The 14842-nt window shown below is 47.3% G+C and overlaps 1 protein-coding gene across 5 annotated transcripts in view; it reads right to left on the bottom strand.

Annotated features, from left to right (window-relative positions):
* The window catches only part of MYH10 (myosin heavy chain 10), a 117323-nt gene that overhangs the window by 29238 nt on the left and 73243 nt on the right, over window positions 1–14842 (bottom strand). For all 5 annotated transcript variants that reach the window (XM_071573893.1, XM_071573896.1, XM_071573895.1 and 2 more), the window contains 8 exons: window positions 14328–14426; window positions 13240–13383; window positions 11536–11631; window positions 6986–7104; window positions 6265–6417; window positions 5717–5890; window positions 2873–3046; window positions 658–772 (listed from right to left, as the gene is read on the bottom strand). In XM_071573893.1, coding sequence (XP_071429994.1) covers window positions 658–772; window positions 2873–3046; window positions 5717–5890; window positions 6265–6417; window positions 6986–7104; window positions 11536–11631; window positions 13240–13383; window positions 14328–14426 — 1074 coding nt within the window. The remainder of the gene's footprint in view (window positions 1–657; window positions 773–2872; window positions 3047–5716; window positions 5891–6264; window positions 6418–6985; window positions 7105–11535; window positions 11632–13239; window positions 13384–14327; window positions 14427–14842) is intronic.

Here is a 14842-nt window from a genome sequence, read left to right as displayed (position 1 = left end):
AGCAAACTACAGGATTTATATACTGTGACCTGTAAACATACTCTAATTAATATACTGTGATGCTAAAACTAGAATAGGGAAGTCCCTGCTAAGTATTTATTTGGCTATTTCTGCTTCTTGGAGTATTTTGGTCAAGGTATAGAAAAATACTTTGAGGTGATGTGCAGGCAAACTGGCTGAGCAGCAGTGCAGAGTTAAAGCAGGGACACACTGCCTGTGATTTTAAAATGTTGTATCTCAGCACTGCTATGGCTGTTGATGAGTTATTTTAGGTGTGGATTTCAGGGTACAACCAACCCTGCACATGCTGGTGCTCACATGGGACAAGTTTTATTAACAGCAAGAACCACCACAGCTGTTCACATTCAGGACTCCACTGCTACAAGTCCCAACTAAGAGTTTTACACAGGATCCTACATGAAATTCCACACAGAGTAACAAATAAGTGAATATCAGTTCAAATAATGACCATGAGAAGCAGCTACTCAGAAATGGTACATGTGCAAGGGACCAGAGGTGCAACCCAGCTTCCTTTTGTACTTGTGGCTCTGAGTAAGAGAGAAAACCCTGTAGAGGTTTACAGTGAGGGGTGGAGGGGGAGGAGGGACAGGCACAAGCCCCCAACTCCTCCAGCAAGGGGAGATCAGCAGGTCTTACCATCCTTCCAGAGCTCAGCCACGAACTTGTCTGAGGACTGGTGCAGCAGCGTGGCCACGTTGTCATTCAGGGGGTCCATGTTCTTCATCAGCCACTCATCTGCCTTGTAGTCCACCTGCAGGGCACATGGACAACCAGCTGCAGGTCTGTGGTCACCAGCACCAGGAGGAGCTTTCAGCAACACCACAGTGGTGTTCTCCTCCTGCTCTCTGTGCTCAGAATGGACAACCAGCTGCAGGTCTGTGGTCACCAGCACTAGGAGGAGCTTTCAGCAACACCACAGTGGTGTTCTGCTCTCTGTGCTCAGAATGGACAACCAGCTGCAGGTCTGTGGTCACCAGCACCAAGAGGAGCTTTCAGCAACACCACAGTGGTGTTCTGCTCTCTGTGCTCAGAATGGACAACCAGCTGCAGGTCTGTGGTCACCAGCACCAGGAGGAGCTTTCAGCAACACCACAGTGGTGTTCTGCTCTCTGTGCTCAGAATGGACAACCAGCTGCAGGTCTGTGGTCACCAGCACCAAGAGGAGCTTTCAGCAACACCACAGTGGTGTTCTCCTCCTGCTCTCTGTGCTCAGAATCACAGGATCAGCAAGGCTGGCAAAGATCCCCAGGATCAGAGTCCAGCCCTGCTTGCTGTGACTCCTCAGCACAGCCCAAAGCACCACAGAAAGTTGGTGTTCCTTTGAAAGACTAAATGGGAGTTTTCTTAAAGTTCCAGCAAAACTTTCTGCTTGCCAACAGCTGGGTGTCCATTGGCAGCCCAGTGTTGTGAGGGTGACTGTGGAAATATGAAACCAACTCTGATTTTACTGACCTAAATTATTAGAGAGTAAATAAAGGATGTGCTGCAGCATAGATTTTTTTAATTTCCCTACAGTAGTTAAATTTAAACACTTTGTCCTATAAAGAAAACAAAGCTCTTACCTTGAAAGAACCAAACTTGTGGTTTCCAATTAAGCTGAAAACTCAGCGATACCAACATGGGTTTCATTCCAACCCAAGAGAGCCCTAAAATTCCCTAATTCCAGCAAAACCTCTACAGATTAACAAGGCCTTGCTTCAACCAAACCAAAAGTTTTTTAATTTTGGATAAAGGCTGTGGAAAGAAAGCCACATTTAACTGTTTCCACATCCCAAACCAAAGCAGATGATTATCTCAGTACTCCCTGCAGGAAAGATTATTTCACAGATTCCTCCACTTTTGAAGGGATACACATTCTGAGCAGGAAGTGCAAAGTGCCTTCTGTCAGAGGAAGCTCTGGAATGCCAGTATTCCAGGAATGCCAGTATTCCAGAAATGCCAGTATTCCAGGAATGCCAGTATTCCAGGAATGCCAGTATTCCAGAAATTCCCACTCAGTTTGGCAGAAACCAACCATTCCTTGAGGAATTATTTCCTGCCAGCCACACCCTAAGTTGGTTTCCTCTTTTTTTCATTATTTAAAGGCAATCTCTTCACTGCTGTACCAGTGATGACTGCATCGTTTCTAAGTAATTTTTAAAGCATTGATAAAGCAAAATGTGTAATTTATTTCATTTTTTGCCACAATTACCTCGTTGGCACCACTGACCTCAACAAGGATAACAAGCCAGTGCAAGTTAAAGTGAACATTAAAGCTGAGTTTTAATTGTTCACACAACCTGATTCTTGTATCAAGTCAAAAACTAGGAGTAAGTTTTAACCATTTATGAAAATTATTACAAGCAGAGCCCTGTAAAATAGTCCTGGTTATCCTGAAGTATCCACAAAGTCTAAGAATTGCATTATTTCCTGGAGCTGCACCTCAGCTCTGTCCCTGCAGTGAACACTAAGGCTGAGCCAACAGGAAAAATCAGAAAGTCTCAGCTTAACTCTGTACAGAAAGTGTTATGAGAACTGAGATAAATGTGAAGATGGCACTGACCCAGCCCTACTTCAAGCACTGCTGTATCAGCTTCACAACACAGATATGCAAGAGATTCCTTCCAACAAAGTCCTGGAAAAAACTCCACCTGTGAAACCTGGCAACAAAGTTCAAGGAAACCAAAATAATTCCTATTTTTCAGTTCTGTCCATTTGATAACACAAGTTCAATAAATGCTCACCTGAATATGCTCAAGAAAATTAAACAAGGCCAAAGTATTTCTAAATTTGGTAGTTATACTGATAATATATGTATGTGTATGTAACCAAACCAGCATTTCTCACCAAGAATTTAACACTTAACCCTTACCTTCCCTGCATAGTGAATGATGCAGAAATCTGCTTTGTCCTTTAGTTGTCTTGGCTTTTGGAACTTGGAATGAGTTCCTTGCTCTTGGACCAGCTTTTCCACAAAGGTCTTGTCAGTGGCTTTGGGGAACCAGCACTCCTCATCCAGCAGTGCCAACACACCAGGAGGGTTGGCCTGAAATGCAGGGGGGGTGCAGCTGTCAGTATTTTTCATATACATATAAATGAAAGTTTAATATTTACAACACACCACTGAATGTACAATAAAGGTACTCTGAACAGATCAGGTTTGATTTCAGTTAAAACAAGCTGTGGGAGTGCAGGTGAGGAAGGGTGTGAGTGCAGGTGAGGAAGGATGTGAGAGCAGGTTAAGAAAGATGTGAGTGCAGGTTAAGGATGTGAGTGCAGGTTAGGAAGGATGTGAGTGCAGGTTAGGAAGGATGTGAGAGCAGGTTAGGAAGGATGTGAGAGCAGGTTGGGAAGGATGTGAGAGCAGGTTAAGGATGTGAGTGCAGGTTAAGAAGGATGTGAGTGCAGGTGAGGAAGGATCTGAGTGCAGGTTAGGAAGGATGTGAGAGCAGGTTAAGGATGTGAGTGCAGGTTAGGAAGGGTGGGAGTGCAGGTTGGGAAGGATGTGAGTGCAGGTGAGGAAGGATGTGAGTGCAGGTGAGGAAGGATGTGAGTGCAGGTTAGGAAGGATGTGAGTGCAGGTGAGGAAGGATGTGAGTGCAGGTGAGGAAGGATGTGAGTGCAGGTGAGGAAGGATGTGAGTGCAGGTTGGGAAGGATGTGAGTGCAGGTGAGGAAGGATGTGAGTGCAGGTGAGGAAGGATGTGAGTGCAGGTGAGGAAGGATGTGAGTGCAGGTGAGGAAGGATGTGAGTGCAGGTGAGGAAGGATGTGAGTGCAGGTTGGGAAGGATGTGAGTGCAGGTGAGGAAGGATGTGAGTGCAGGTTGGGAAGGATGTGAGTGCAGGTGAGGAAGGATCTGAGTGCAGGTTAAGAAGGATGTGAGTGCAGGTTAAGGATGTGAGTGCAGGTTAAGGATGTGAGTGCAGGTTAGGAAGGATGTGAGTGCAGGTTAAGGATGTGAGTGCAGGTTAAGGATGTGAGTGCAGGTTAAGGATGTGAGTGCAGGTGAGGAAGGATGTGAGTGCAGGTTAAGAAGGATCTGAGTGCAGGTTAAGGATGTGAGTGCAGGTTAGGAAGGATCTGAGTGCAGGTTAGGAAGGATCTGAGTGCAGGTTAAGAAGGATGTGAGTGCAGCTGAGGAAGGATGTGAGTGCAGGTTGGGAAGGATGTGAGTGCAGGTTAGGAAGGATCTGAGTGCAGGTTAAGAAGGATGTTATTCCTGGTTCAAACCAATGCACTCCAGTGCCTGTGGAGCAGCCAGGACCTGAGCCAGTGCTGAGCAGAGCTCTGAGCTGGGCCTGGAGCAGGTGAGCTCCAGAGGCACCTTCCAAACATTTCTGTGCCAGGCACAGCAGCTCATCCATATTTCCAGGGCAATGTCCTGCTCTGATGTGAGCTCAGCTCCACCAGGGATCCCTCCCAGGCCCTGTATGCTCCCAGGGAGCCACTGAGCCTTCCCATTCCAAGCCCTGGGGGTCATCCAGCAGCATCCCAGATTCAGCAGGTGTGGCTTGGGAAGCAGCACTGCTTTGTACTGTGCCTTCCCCATGGAATTTGAGCACTCCACCTGAAAGTTTGCATGTCCTTAGAGGGAAGTAGGGAACAACCAAAGAGTGTATTTTACAGCTGTAGAATGGTTTGCCAGGATGACTTTCCTCAGGGAAGACAGACTGATGGACACAGGAGAGCCATGGGCAAAAAGGGCTGCAAGGATTTCTCCTTAAAAAGTTTCTGGGCAAAGCAAAGTCCACCCATTTGAAGGGAGATGTTTCTCCATCCCTGGTGTCACAATTCCAGAACAACTGGGAGGGTCCTGACATTTGCTTTTGAACTAAGACATAACCTGATGCATTTGAGGATGTTCACACAAACATGTGCACACTGAAGGCACCCACACCTGCCCACTGAAGGCTTTTAGGAGGAGACTTTACCTTCCAAGGGCAGAACTTTCTCCTTTGATAACTGAAACAAGAGTTCCCTTTTCCTAAATCAAAACAAGGATGCAGCTCATGGGCTTTTCAGCTGCTGAGGGTGAACAGCACCACTGGCAGCTCACCTGTATTCCAGAGCTCACAGAGAAAGGCAGGGGGAGGAACTGCAGTGCCTCAGGTGGAATTTCAAAGGTCCCAGGTTGAGAGGGGCAAAGAAAATAAACTTCCTGGGGTAACAATCTTTGTTCTCTCCCTCTGTCCCTCCTGCTCTTTGAGGGCCTCTTCCAACTCCACAAATTGGGCAGCCAGGGGAGTGTGTTTAAAGCAAAGTGACTAAAACCATTTTTAAGATACTGTTTTTCTATTTGCAAGGCAGATTTATGGAGGACAACTCTACTCTAAAAGAAGTTTCAGGAATTTTGTCATTGATTTCAAATGAAGAAAGTTTACTATAAGTCTTAGAAAGGTTTCCCCCTGAGCCCCAAAGCTCCTGCACCACAATGGCACAGTTTAGTGACAGTGACAGCATTAATGGCTTCATTAAAATGAAGAAAATAAAGGATAAAAATAGCAGCTTCATACCTTAGGCTCAGTGTTTTACACTAACAGAGGGCAAAATCCCCTCAGGATAAATCCTTTCACTAATAACACACAGTATTTTAGACTTTGGACTTGAGCACTCCAGTTAATTCCCTTTCAGTGACAGCTCCACAAGAAGTGTCTCATTTGCAGGCAGCAAAGGCACACTCAGCAGTCCAACCTCACTGCTCATGGGCAAACTTACAGGTCTTTCAATCAGGTCAATGCAAGGCTGCAGATCCAGGCCAAAATCAATGAAATTCCACTCGATGCCCTCCCGCTGGTATTCCTCTTGCTCCAGGATAAACATGGTGTGGTTGAATAACTGCTGCAGCTTCTCGTTGGTGTAGTTGATGCAGAGCTGCTCAAAGGAGTTCAACTACAAGAATAACATCAGTATGCAAGAATGAGTCAGTGACAAGATATCACATATCTGGAAGTCAAAAATTTGACTTTATAAGGAAATTCTCCAAAACTCTGCAAAGCTCGAATGTAACGGAAAGAAAATTGGAAAACAATTATAGAAACCTCTCATGTTCCCTGCTACATGCAATTAAACTAATGCAGAGTAGGAACAACCACCACATATAAAGGAAGGATTTAGACTAAAGTATGACTTTTTGGCACTGCAACGTTGGGCTGTCAAAGCATTTGCAGCTCCAAACACGCTGGGAACATTCAGTGGCTCTGCAATGGTCCTGAGCACACATCACCAGGGAAAAGACAAACCTGACTGTCAGAATTCCCAAGTACCTCAAAGATCTCAAAGCCAGCAATGTCCAGGATGCCAATGAAGGACGCCCCCTGCCGCTTGGTCCTGTCCAGGGCTTTGTTGATGCGGTGCACGAGCCAGCGGAAGAGCCGCTCGTAGGTGGCCTTTGCCAGAGCCTCCACTGCAAAGTCTGCCTGCAAAGCCAGACAGGGACACTTATCCACCCTGGGACAGACTGGATGTTATCACCAGGAACTAAGGAAAAGGAGAGGTTGGAGGGAGCTCATACCAGGGAGGAATGAAAACAAGCAGTAGAAAGAGTAAGTAGTTTGATTAATGTTAAGAAACATTTCTTCTTAAACTGTTCCATAAAAACAAGAGGTCTCTGAGTATTTGATAATGTCACAACAGTGATACAAAGGATGAAACCAGGAGAAGGTCAAGGAAATGGAAAGATTTCCTCTATTCTACCACTGATTTTTACCATATAAGAATATCCCATAAACACAGCAAAGCTTAAACAGTCAGTGGCAGCACTCGCTTCATCCCAGTTTTCTTTACAACTTCATCCCGGTTTTCTTTACACATTTCATCCCAGTTTTCTTTACACACTTCATCCCAATTTTCTTTACACACTTCATCCCAGTTTTCTTTACACACTTCATCCCAATTTTCTTGACCCATTTTATCCCAGTTTTATCTGTCAGGTGCAAATCAGGATGAGGCACAGTTTCACTTCATCTTTAAGGCATCAGAACTTACCTGCTCTTTGGTCTGGGCTTTCTGCACGTAGTCCCTGCCCACTTTGATGCGTGGAGTCAGGATGGCCCGGGTGAACTCCATGACGTTCATGCCCAGCAGGTGGCACAGTTTCTGTGCAACTGGAGAGCAAAAGAGACACGTGAAAGGGAGCACTGAAACCTCCCCTGCAGCCAGAGAGCTGGTGAAGCTGCTGCTGACAGAGCCAGTGTGGGACAGCACGTGGGGTACTCATTGACAGGAAGCTCAACAGGAGCCACCAGTGTGCCCAGGTGGCCAAGAAGGCCAAGGGGATCCTGGCCTGGATCCAAACTAGCGTGGCCAGCAGGCCCAGGGCAGTGACCCTTCCCCTGGACTCTGCCTTGGGGAGGCCACACCTTGAGTGTTGTGTTCAGTTCTGGGCCCCTCAGTTGAGGCAAGAGATTGAGGGGCTGGAGCGGGGCCAGAGAAGAGCAACGAGGCTGGAGAAGGGACTGGATGTGGCACTGAGTGTCCTCTGAAACACCTCCAGGGACAGAGAATCCAACATGTCTTGATCCAACCCTACTGTGATCACCAGCCCAGGGCACTGAGTGCCCTGGGCTGGTGATCACAGTGGGGTTGGATCAAGGGTTGATGATCTCAGAGGTGTTTTCCAACCCAACTGAGAAGAGAAGAGCAACGAGGCTGGAGAAGGGACTGGAGCACAAGTGCTGTGGGGAGAGGCTGAGGGAGCTGGGGGTGTTCAGCCTGGAGAAGAGGAGGCTCAGAGGTGACCTCAGCACTGTCTGGAACTGCCTGAAGGGAAGTTCTGGCCAGCTGGGGGTTGGTCTCTTCTCCCAGGCACTCAGCAATAGGACAAGGGGGCACGATGGGCTCAAGCTCTGCCAGGGGAAATTGAAGTTGGAGATGAGAAAAAACTTCTTTGCATAGAGAGTGCTCAGGCATTGGAATGGGCTGCCCAGAGAGGGGGTGGATTCCCCATCCCTGGAGGTTTTTCAACTGAGCTTGGCCGTGGCACTGAGTGCCATGATCTGGTAAAGGGACTGGAGTTGGACCAAGGGTTGGACTTGATGATCTCGGAGGTCTTTTCCAACCCAATCCATTCTATGATTCTGTGTGTGCCCGGGACAGCCCCTGCCCCAGGGTGATGGAGCTCTCCAGAGGAACTCAGCTGCATTTCCTTGGAGGAGCACAGGAAACACTGGATTTCATGGAATTGCAGGACATGTAACAGCCCACAGCTCATGTACAAGTTCTCCTTTAGTTACTTTACAAGGGAACACCCATTTTCTCACCCCCAGGAAGAGGCACAGCATGAGGACATCACACATCGAAGCCATCAATGAAGGGAGCCAAAAAATGGTTCAGTTCAGTGTCCAGTGTGACACCAAAATATGTCACTTCAACTACTGAAAACATGGGTTTGTAATATTGTCCAGAGAGGCTGAGGATGCCCCATCCCTGGCAGTGTCCAAGGCCAGGTTGGACAGGGCTTGGAGCACCCTGGGACAGTGGAAGGTGTCCCTGCCCGGGGCAGGGGTGGGATGAGAGGAGCTTTAAGGTCCTCCCAACCCAGCCCACTCTGTGGTTCTGAGTGTTTAACACACAGTAACACCACCAGCAGCAGTGCCCTTCCTCTAACAGCAAGAACTCTCCTGCTGCCATGGCATTATTTAAACAGTGCAGTGCCCACGCCATCCCTCCAGATTCCTGTTGCATCAACCTCTTTTTCCAAACACACGTCCCAGGGCTTGGAGGGCTGTGATTCCAGACTTCTAAAAATGAATGTGACGCCAAAGGTATTTTTAGGGCTGGGGAAGTGTTGCCCTTCAGCAGGAAGCTCTCCACACTACCCAGTGAGGCCTTGGCCCCTTATCTGTGTAATCTCACAGCTTGTTTTACTGCCAGAATGGAAAAACACCCTACTTGTACCCTGGAAAACAGATTTTCAGACCAATGTATTAGAGCTTCTGCTGCATTACTGTTTTTCCTTTAGTATTAAAACCACCATTCCTTGCTCTGAATGTTGAGATTCTCTCACTGGCCATACACTCATGAGAAGGATTCATGAGCTGACACACAATCAGTGACATTAGGGAGTGTCACAAATGGAGCCCTCCTCTCCCTTTAGCTACATACAGGACCATTTCTGTGCTTTGGGGATAAAAATATAAACCAGCACTGCAGATAAAACTTACAGCCTCAGGGGTCAGGTAGTGAGTGAAAAACCTCAAAACCAAACCAAGAATAGAAAATATTCAGCATCCATGAGCACCAGCCTGGTACAGTGGCACAATGGACACTGTAGAAGGGATATGGCACTTTCAGGAAGGAGGGTTTTACCCCTCTGAAGTGCTCAAAAACTACACTCAGCTCCTTTCATGAACCAGTGGCATGGAATTTATTGTCCCAACCTTTCCAGTCTGTAATAAACTGTAGCTTGGGTAAGAATAATAACAACAAACCAGCAGATGTAGCACTAAAACTCCCATGTGCTGAGCCCCTGAGGGAGGCCCTTCTGAGGCTCCTCTGCAGAACTAACCCACTGGCAAGTCCAAGCTCCACCACCTCCAAGGGCAGGACTGGGTCACTATTTCAGCTTGATTCACCTTGAACTTGAAAAAAATTCATCTTAGGATGGTTTGGGTCTGAAGAGATCTTAAAGCTCAGCCAGTTCCAACTCCTGCCATGGGCAGGGACACCTTGTTTGTAACTGAGACCCTCTGAAAGGTGTGACTGGAAAGAGCCCTGACTGTTCTGACTCCTTTTACTGCTGTTGGGGTTTTGGTACAACTCTCTGAGTTACCCTAAAGCCCAGATACTGAAAAGCTCCTATCACAGGTGAACAGGAGCTTTATGAGACTGCTTATGAACTTGTGCCCTCTCAGCAGAAAGGTTTCTCCAAATCTGGGGAGCATGAAATGCTTAGTAAAGCACAGCTACTCCCTCTTAATCCACAAAGGCTCTGTTTCTTTCTTGCCATCTCTTGTATCTGTCCTTGAAACCATTATTTGTTTACCTACATTTATGATCTATAGGGCAGAGTGTGCTTTCCATATTCTTTGAGTTGGCTCACTTCTCCACTGCCCACACAAATTCCTTCCCATCTGTGGAGACACCAACCTGACCTACACCAGACATGGCCTCCAAATGAGATAAATGCCCATCAGGACACTGATTTCTCCAGAGGAAATCCCTTACAGTGAGATGTGACAGCACAGGTGCCAGCAAGGGAGAGATCCTTACACTCAGTGTCTTCAGTAAGATGCAACAACATAGACCACACAGCCCAGTTTTTAAATACAGGAGGACAGAAACAGGCTGTCACTATGACCTGAACTGTCCCCATCTTTGCTCTATAATTCAGCATCTTGTATCCAGTACTATAAACATCCACTAGCATCAATATATCTATAGCCAGTATTATAATTCAGAATTTATGTCCCAAACCCAATGGCAATACAACCAGACTCTGAGATGAGCTCAGCTGGTTAAAACTTGGTTGTAATAATGCCAAGGTCATGGGTTCAATCCCTTGTGTGGGCCATTGACTTAAGAGTTGGACTCCATGATCCTTGTGGGTCTCTTCCAAGTCAGAACAGTCTGTGATTCTGTGATTCTAAAGCCAAGCTAGTCATGAAGCAAGAAGCACCTCTATCTTCCTACATCACACCTTTTACATGGAAATAACTCACCTGAGGTCTCTAAACCAGCAGAAAAAGCCCAAAAAACTAATCCCTCACCCAACCTTTCTTCCTCACTGCAAAACTCCAAATGCCAAGTCAGTAACTACTGACCTTCACCCCACACCTGGGCAGGAGGTCACTGCCCTCAGGAGGGACAGCAATGTGGGACACTGCAGGGGATCTCCATGCACAGCCATGTGGGACAATCACACAGGGAGACACAGACAAGAATCTGTGCAGCAGCTCCTGTAAATGATGCTTCCCAAGTTCTCCAAGATGATTTTCCATGAGATGACTTAAAAGGCTGGCACTGAGGTACTAAATAAAAACCTCAGATGTGCACCATTTTTTGTTGTGGAGAAATATACTCCTGAAATGCTGATGGCACTGAGGCACTAACTGATAAACTCGGGCTCAGCCTCTCCAGAATCAGCTTGTTCCAAACACACATTCCTGTGTCCTGCCACTGCACTGTGGAAGTTGTGCTTGGCTCCAGGGCTCTTATCATTGGCAACAAAACTGCTGTCAAAACCCAAGGAAAACAAACTGATTTAAGCATGGACTTCTTCCTAGAGCTTAAATCTTTGCAGAGAGCAATAAACAAGCCTACAACTGAAATCCTTGTTCAAAGCTTAACAGCCATGCAAACAGCACCAATTCCCTTGATGGACACTTAGATTTGTCTGCACGATGAGAATGGAAGAGGAGAGTTCAACAACTGCCTGTTGGCTCCTCTCCCCCCAGTCCTGGCCCCATTCTGGCACAGAGCACTCTCAGGGATGCTCAGCAGACTGCTCTGTGTTTTTCAAGATATGCACTGGACAAATGGCAGGGAGAAAACTCCAGCACAAGTCAGAGGAAGCCACACAGCCCTGACCAACTCACCAGTGTTCTCTGGCATAGAGGCCTGATCCGTGTTTCTCTCCTTCTTAAAGGAAATATTCCCAAACTGCAGCACTGAGGACACCACTTTCAGCATTGCTGTGATAACAAAAGACACGTGCATCAGTTTAGTGGAAGAGGGATTAGCTTAACAAACTTTCCTTCTGTTACTTGTGTCACTTTCCTTCCAAATTCAAAGTAGGATTTCAGAAAGGAAATACAGTTTGTACTGTGCTTTTTGGGCAAATGGCTTTGATCCAATTCCAGCTAAAGGTGAGCAAATATTTCCTTCAGGCTGTCAAGACACTGAAGCAACATTAAATTTGGTGACATCAAATTAGCAGGAGTGAGTGTGTGAGTGTGAGTGTGTGTGTCTGTGTGTGTGTGTGTCTGTGTCTGTGTGTGTGTGTGTGTGTGAGAGTGTTTGTGAGTGTGTGTCTGTGTCTCTGTGTGTGTGTGTGAGTGTGTGTGTGTGAGTGTGTGTCTGTGTGTGTGTGTCTGTGTGTGTGTGTGTCTGTGTCTGTGTGTGAATGTGTGTGTCTGTGTGTGTGTGTCTGTGCGAGAGTGTGTGTGTGTGTCTGTGTGTGAATGTGTGTGTGTGTGTCTGTGTGTGTGAGTGTGTGTGTGTGTGAGTGAGTGTGTGTGTGTGTGTCTGTGTGTGTGTGTGTTTGTGTGTGTGTGAGTGAGTGTGTGTCTGTGTGTCTGTGTGTGTGTGTGTTTGTGTGTGTGTGTGTGTTTGTGTGTGTGTGTGTGTCTGTGTGTGTGTGTGTCTGTGTGTGTGTGTGTCTGTGTGTGTGTGTGTCTGTGTCTGTGTGTGTGTGTGTGTGTGAGAGTGTTTGTGAGTGTGTGTCTGTGTCTCTGTGTGTGTGTGTGAGTGTGTGTGTGTGAGTGTGTGTCTGTGTGTGTGTGTCTGTGTGTGTGTGTGTCTGTGTCTGTGTGTGAATGTGTGTGTCTGTGTGTGTGTGTCTGTGCGAGAGTGTGTGTGTGTGTCTGTGTGTGAATGTGTGTGTGTGTCTGTGTCTGTGTGTGTGTGTGTCTGTGTGTCTGTGTGTGTGTCTGTGTGTGTGTGTCTGTGTGTGTGTGTGTCTGTGTGTGTGTGTCTGTGTGTGTGTGTTTGTGTGTGTGTGTGTCTGTGTGTGTGTGTCTGTGTGTGTGTGTTTGTGTGTGTGTTTGTGTGTGTGTGTGTCTGTGTGTGTGTGTCTGTGTCTGTGTGTCTGTGTGTCTGTGTGTCTGTGTGTGTGTCTCTGTGTGTCTGTGTGTGTGTGTGTGTGTGTGTGTGTGTGTCTGTGTGTCTGTGTGTGTGTCTCTGTGTGTCTGTGTGTGTGTGTCTGTGTGAGTGTGTGTGTGTGTGTGTGTGTGTCTGTGTGTGTGTGTGTGTCTGTGTGTGTGTGTGTGTGTGTGTGTGTCTGTGTGTGTGTCTGTGTGTGTGTGTGTCTGTGTGTGTGTCTGTGTGTGTGTCTGTGTGAGTGTGTGTGTGTGTGTGTGTGTGTCTGTGTGTGTGTGTGTGTCTGTGTCTGTGTGTCTGTGTGTGTGTCTCTGTGTGTGTGTCTGTGTGTGTGTGTGTGAGTGTGAGTGTGTCTGTGTCTGTGTGTGTGTCTCTTTGTGTGTGAGTGTGTCTGTGTGTGTCTGTGTGAGAGAGAGAGAGAGACAGAGACAGAGAGAGAGAGACAGGCACGCTCTGACAGTGCAAAGGGCTCAATAACTTACACAGGATCTCATCGTGTGAGAAGCCCATGATGTGCATGGCTTCCATTGTCTCCTGGAAGTTATCCTTGTCCTGTTGCCCAGGAATGGGGATGTAGCCATTAGATAAGAATCTGTAATTGTTAAATCCTTCGAGCAGCAAGTCAGCTGTATTGGGGGAAGGAAGACACAGAGAAATAAGCTGAAGAGATGCTGTTCACACCCACCCACGCTCTGTTCTAAATGCCTAAACTCTGCTTTAGGAAATCAGTTCCTCAGCTGTGGCCACAGGCCATTACAGCAGTTCCTGAAAGCCCAAAAATACCAGTGTGTCCTCCAAGCTGAAGGCAACCCACAGACTCTGTAGCAACTCACACGAGCTTCTTAACGTATCTCTGCACCCAGAACTTCACCCAACAGACTGAACACAACCTCAAATCCCCACTAATCTACCATAACCCCAATCCCCATCTGCAGGGCCCTAAAAGGAGCATCTCTACTGAAAGGTACCAGCCCCAGGCAGCAATGGAGCCAGGGATTGATGCTCAGCACATCAAGGGTACCAAACACCAGCTTATCTAACACAGGAGAGCAAAGAGAGGGTTGATTGTCTCAAGTCTGTATCTTCATTAGTCTCCCTTATTACAACTTAACAGAAATTCTCAGTTACTAAAGGGGGGATAAAAAGCCCCAAATAGAGTCAAGATCACCACCACAGCACTACAATGACTGAAAAAAGCCACAGTTTCATGTTTTGGTTAAATGGCTGCTTTCTGCCCAGGCTGAAGGCAGAGCCCAGAGCAGACACAGCTGCCACTGCTGCCCAGGGTTGGTGGTTATCCCCTGGGAACACTGCAGCTTCTACCCATGGATTCCCAGACAGAGAATGCCCAAAATGGGCTTTGGCATGGAGGAGACATTTGCTTGAAATGCAAGAGTGGCTTCCCAGCACATCTGATCAAGCACAGGAGTTATTCCCAAACAAAGCCACCTGGCTTTTCCTTCTTGGGTTAAAACCCATTGGTGACCAGGACCACCCAAAGAGGAGTCACTGGAGTAACAAACACAGCACACAAGCACCAGGGGTACAAAGAAAGGCATTCCCAGCTTACATTTGAGGTGCTCTCCTGCCCCAGCCAGCAGCTGGTAGAAGATGTGGAAGGTCCGCTCGTCCTTGGCCTGGCGAACAGCGCGGGACTTCTCCAGCAGGTCTGCATTGTTCCTGCAGTCAAGGATCATCTACAATATTGGCTTACAAAGGTCCAGTGCAAGCAAAGGTTCACAAGCAGGCTATGGAATTGCCATAGGACAGAATGTTGTTAGTAATGCCCAGAGAAGCTCTGGCTGTCCCTTCCCTGGAGTGTCCAAGGCCAGGTTGGACGGGGCTTGGAGCAACCTGAGCTGGTGGGAGGTGTCCCTGCCCACAGCAGGGGGTGGGACTGGATGGGCTTTCAGGTCCCTTCCAACTCAAACCATTCCATGACCAGACTATGCCCAATATGAATCTTCAGTGACTAAGTAAGAGATTTCCAGTTCAGACTGGCAGAAACCCACTTTTGATCTCAGCAAACTCACGGATTTGTGCACTCCCATCCCCTGGATGTTCCCTGCATTTCCCTGCCCTGTG

Source organism: Pithys albifrons, chromosome 19, assembly GCF_047495875.1.
Source record: "Pithys albifrons albifrons isolate INPA30051 chromosome 19, PitAlb_v1, whole genome shotgun sequence".
NCBI lineage: Eukaryota > Metazoa > Chordata > Aves > Passeriformes > Thamnophilidae > Pithys > Pithys albifrons.
This window is presented reverse-complemented; position numbering and strand designations above follow the sequence as displayed.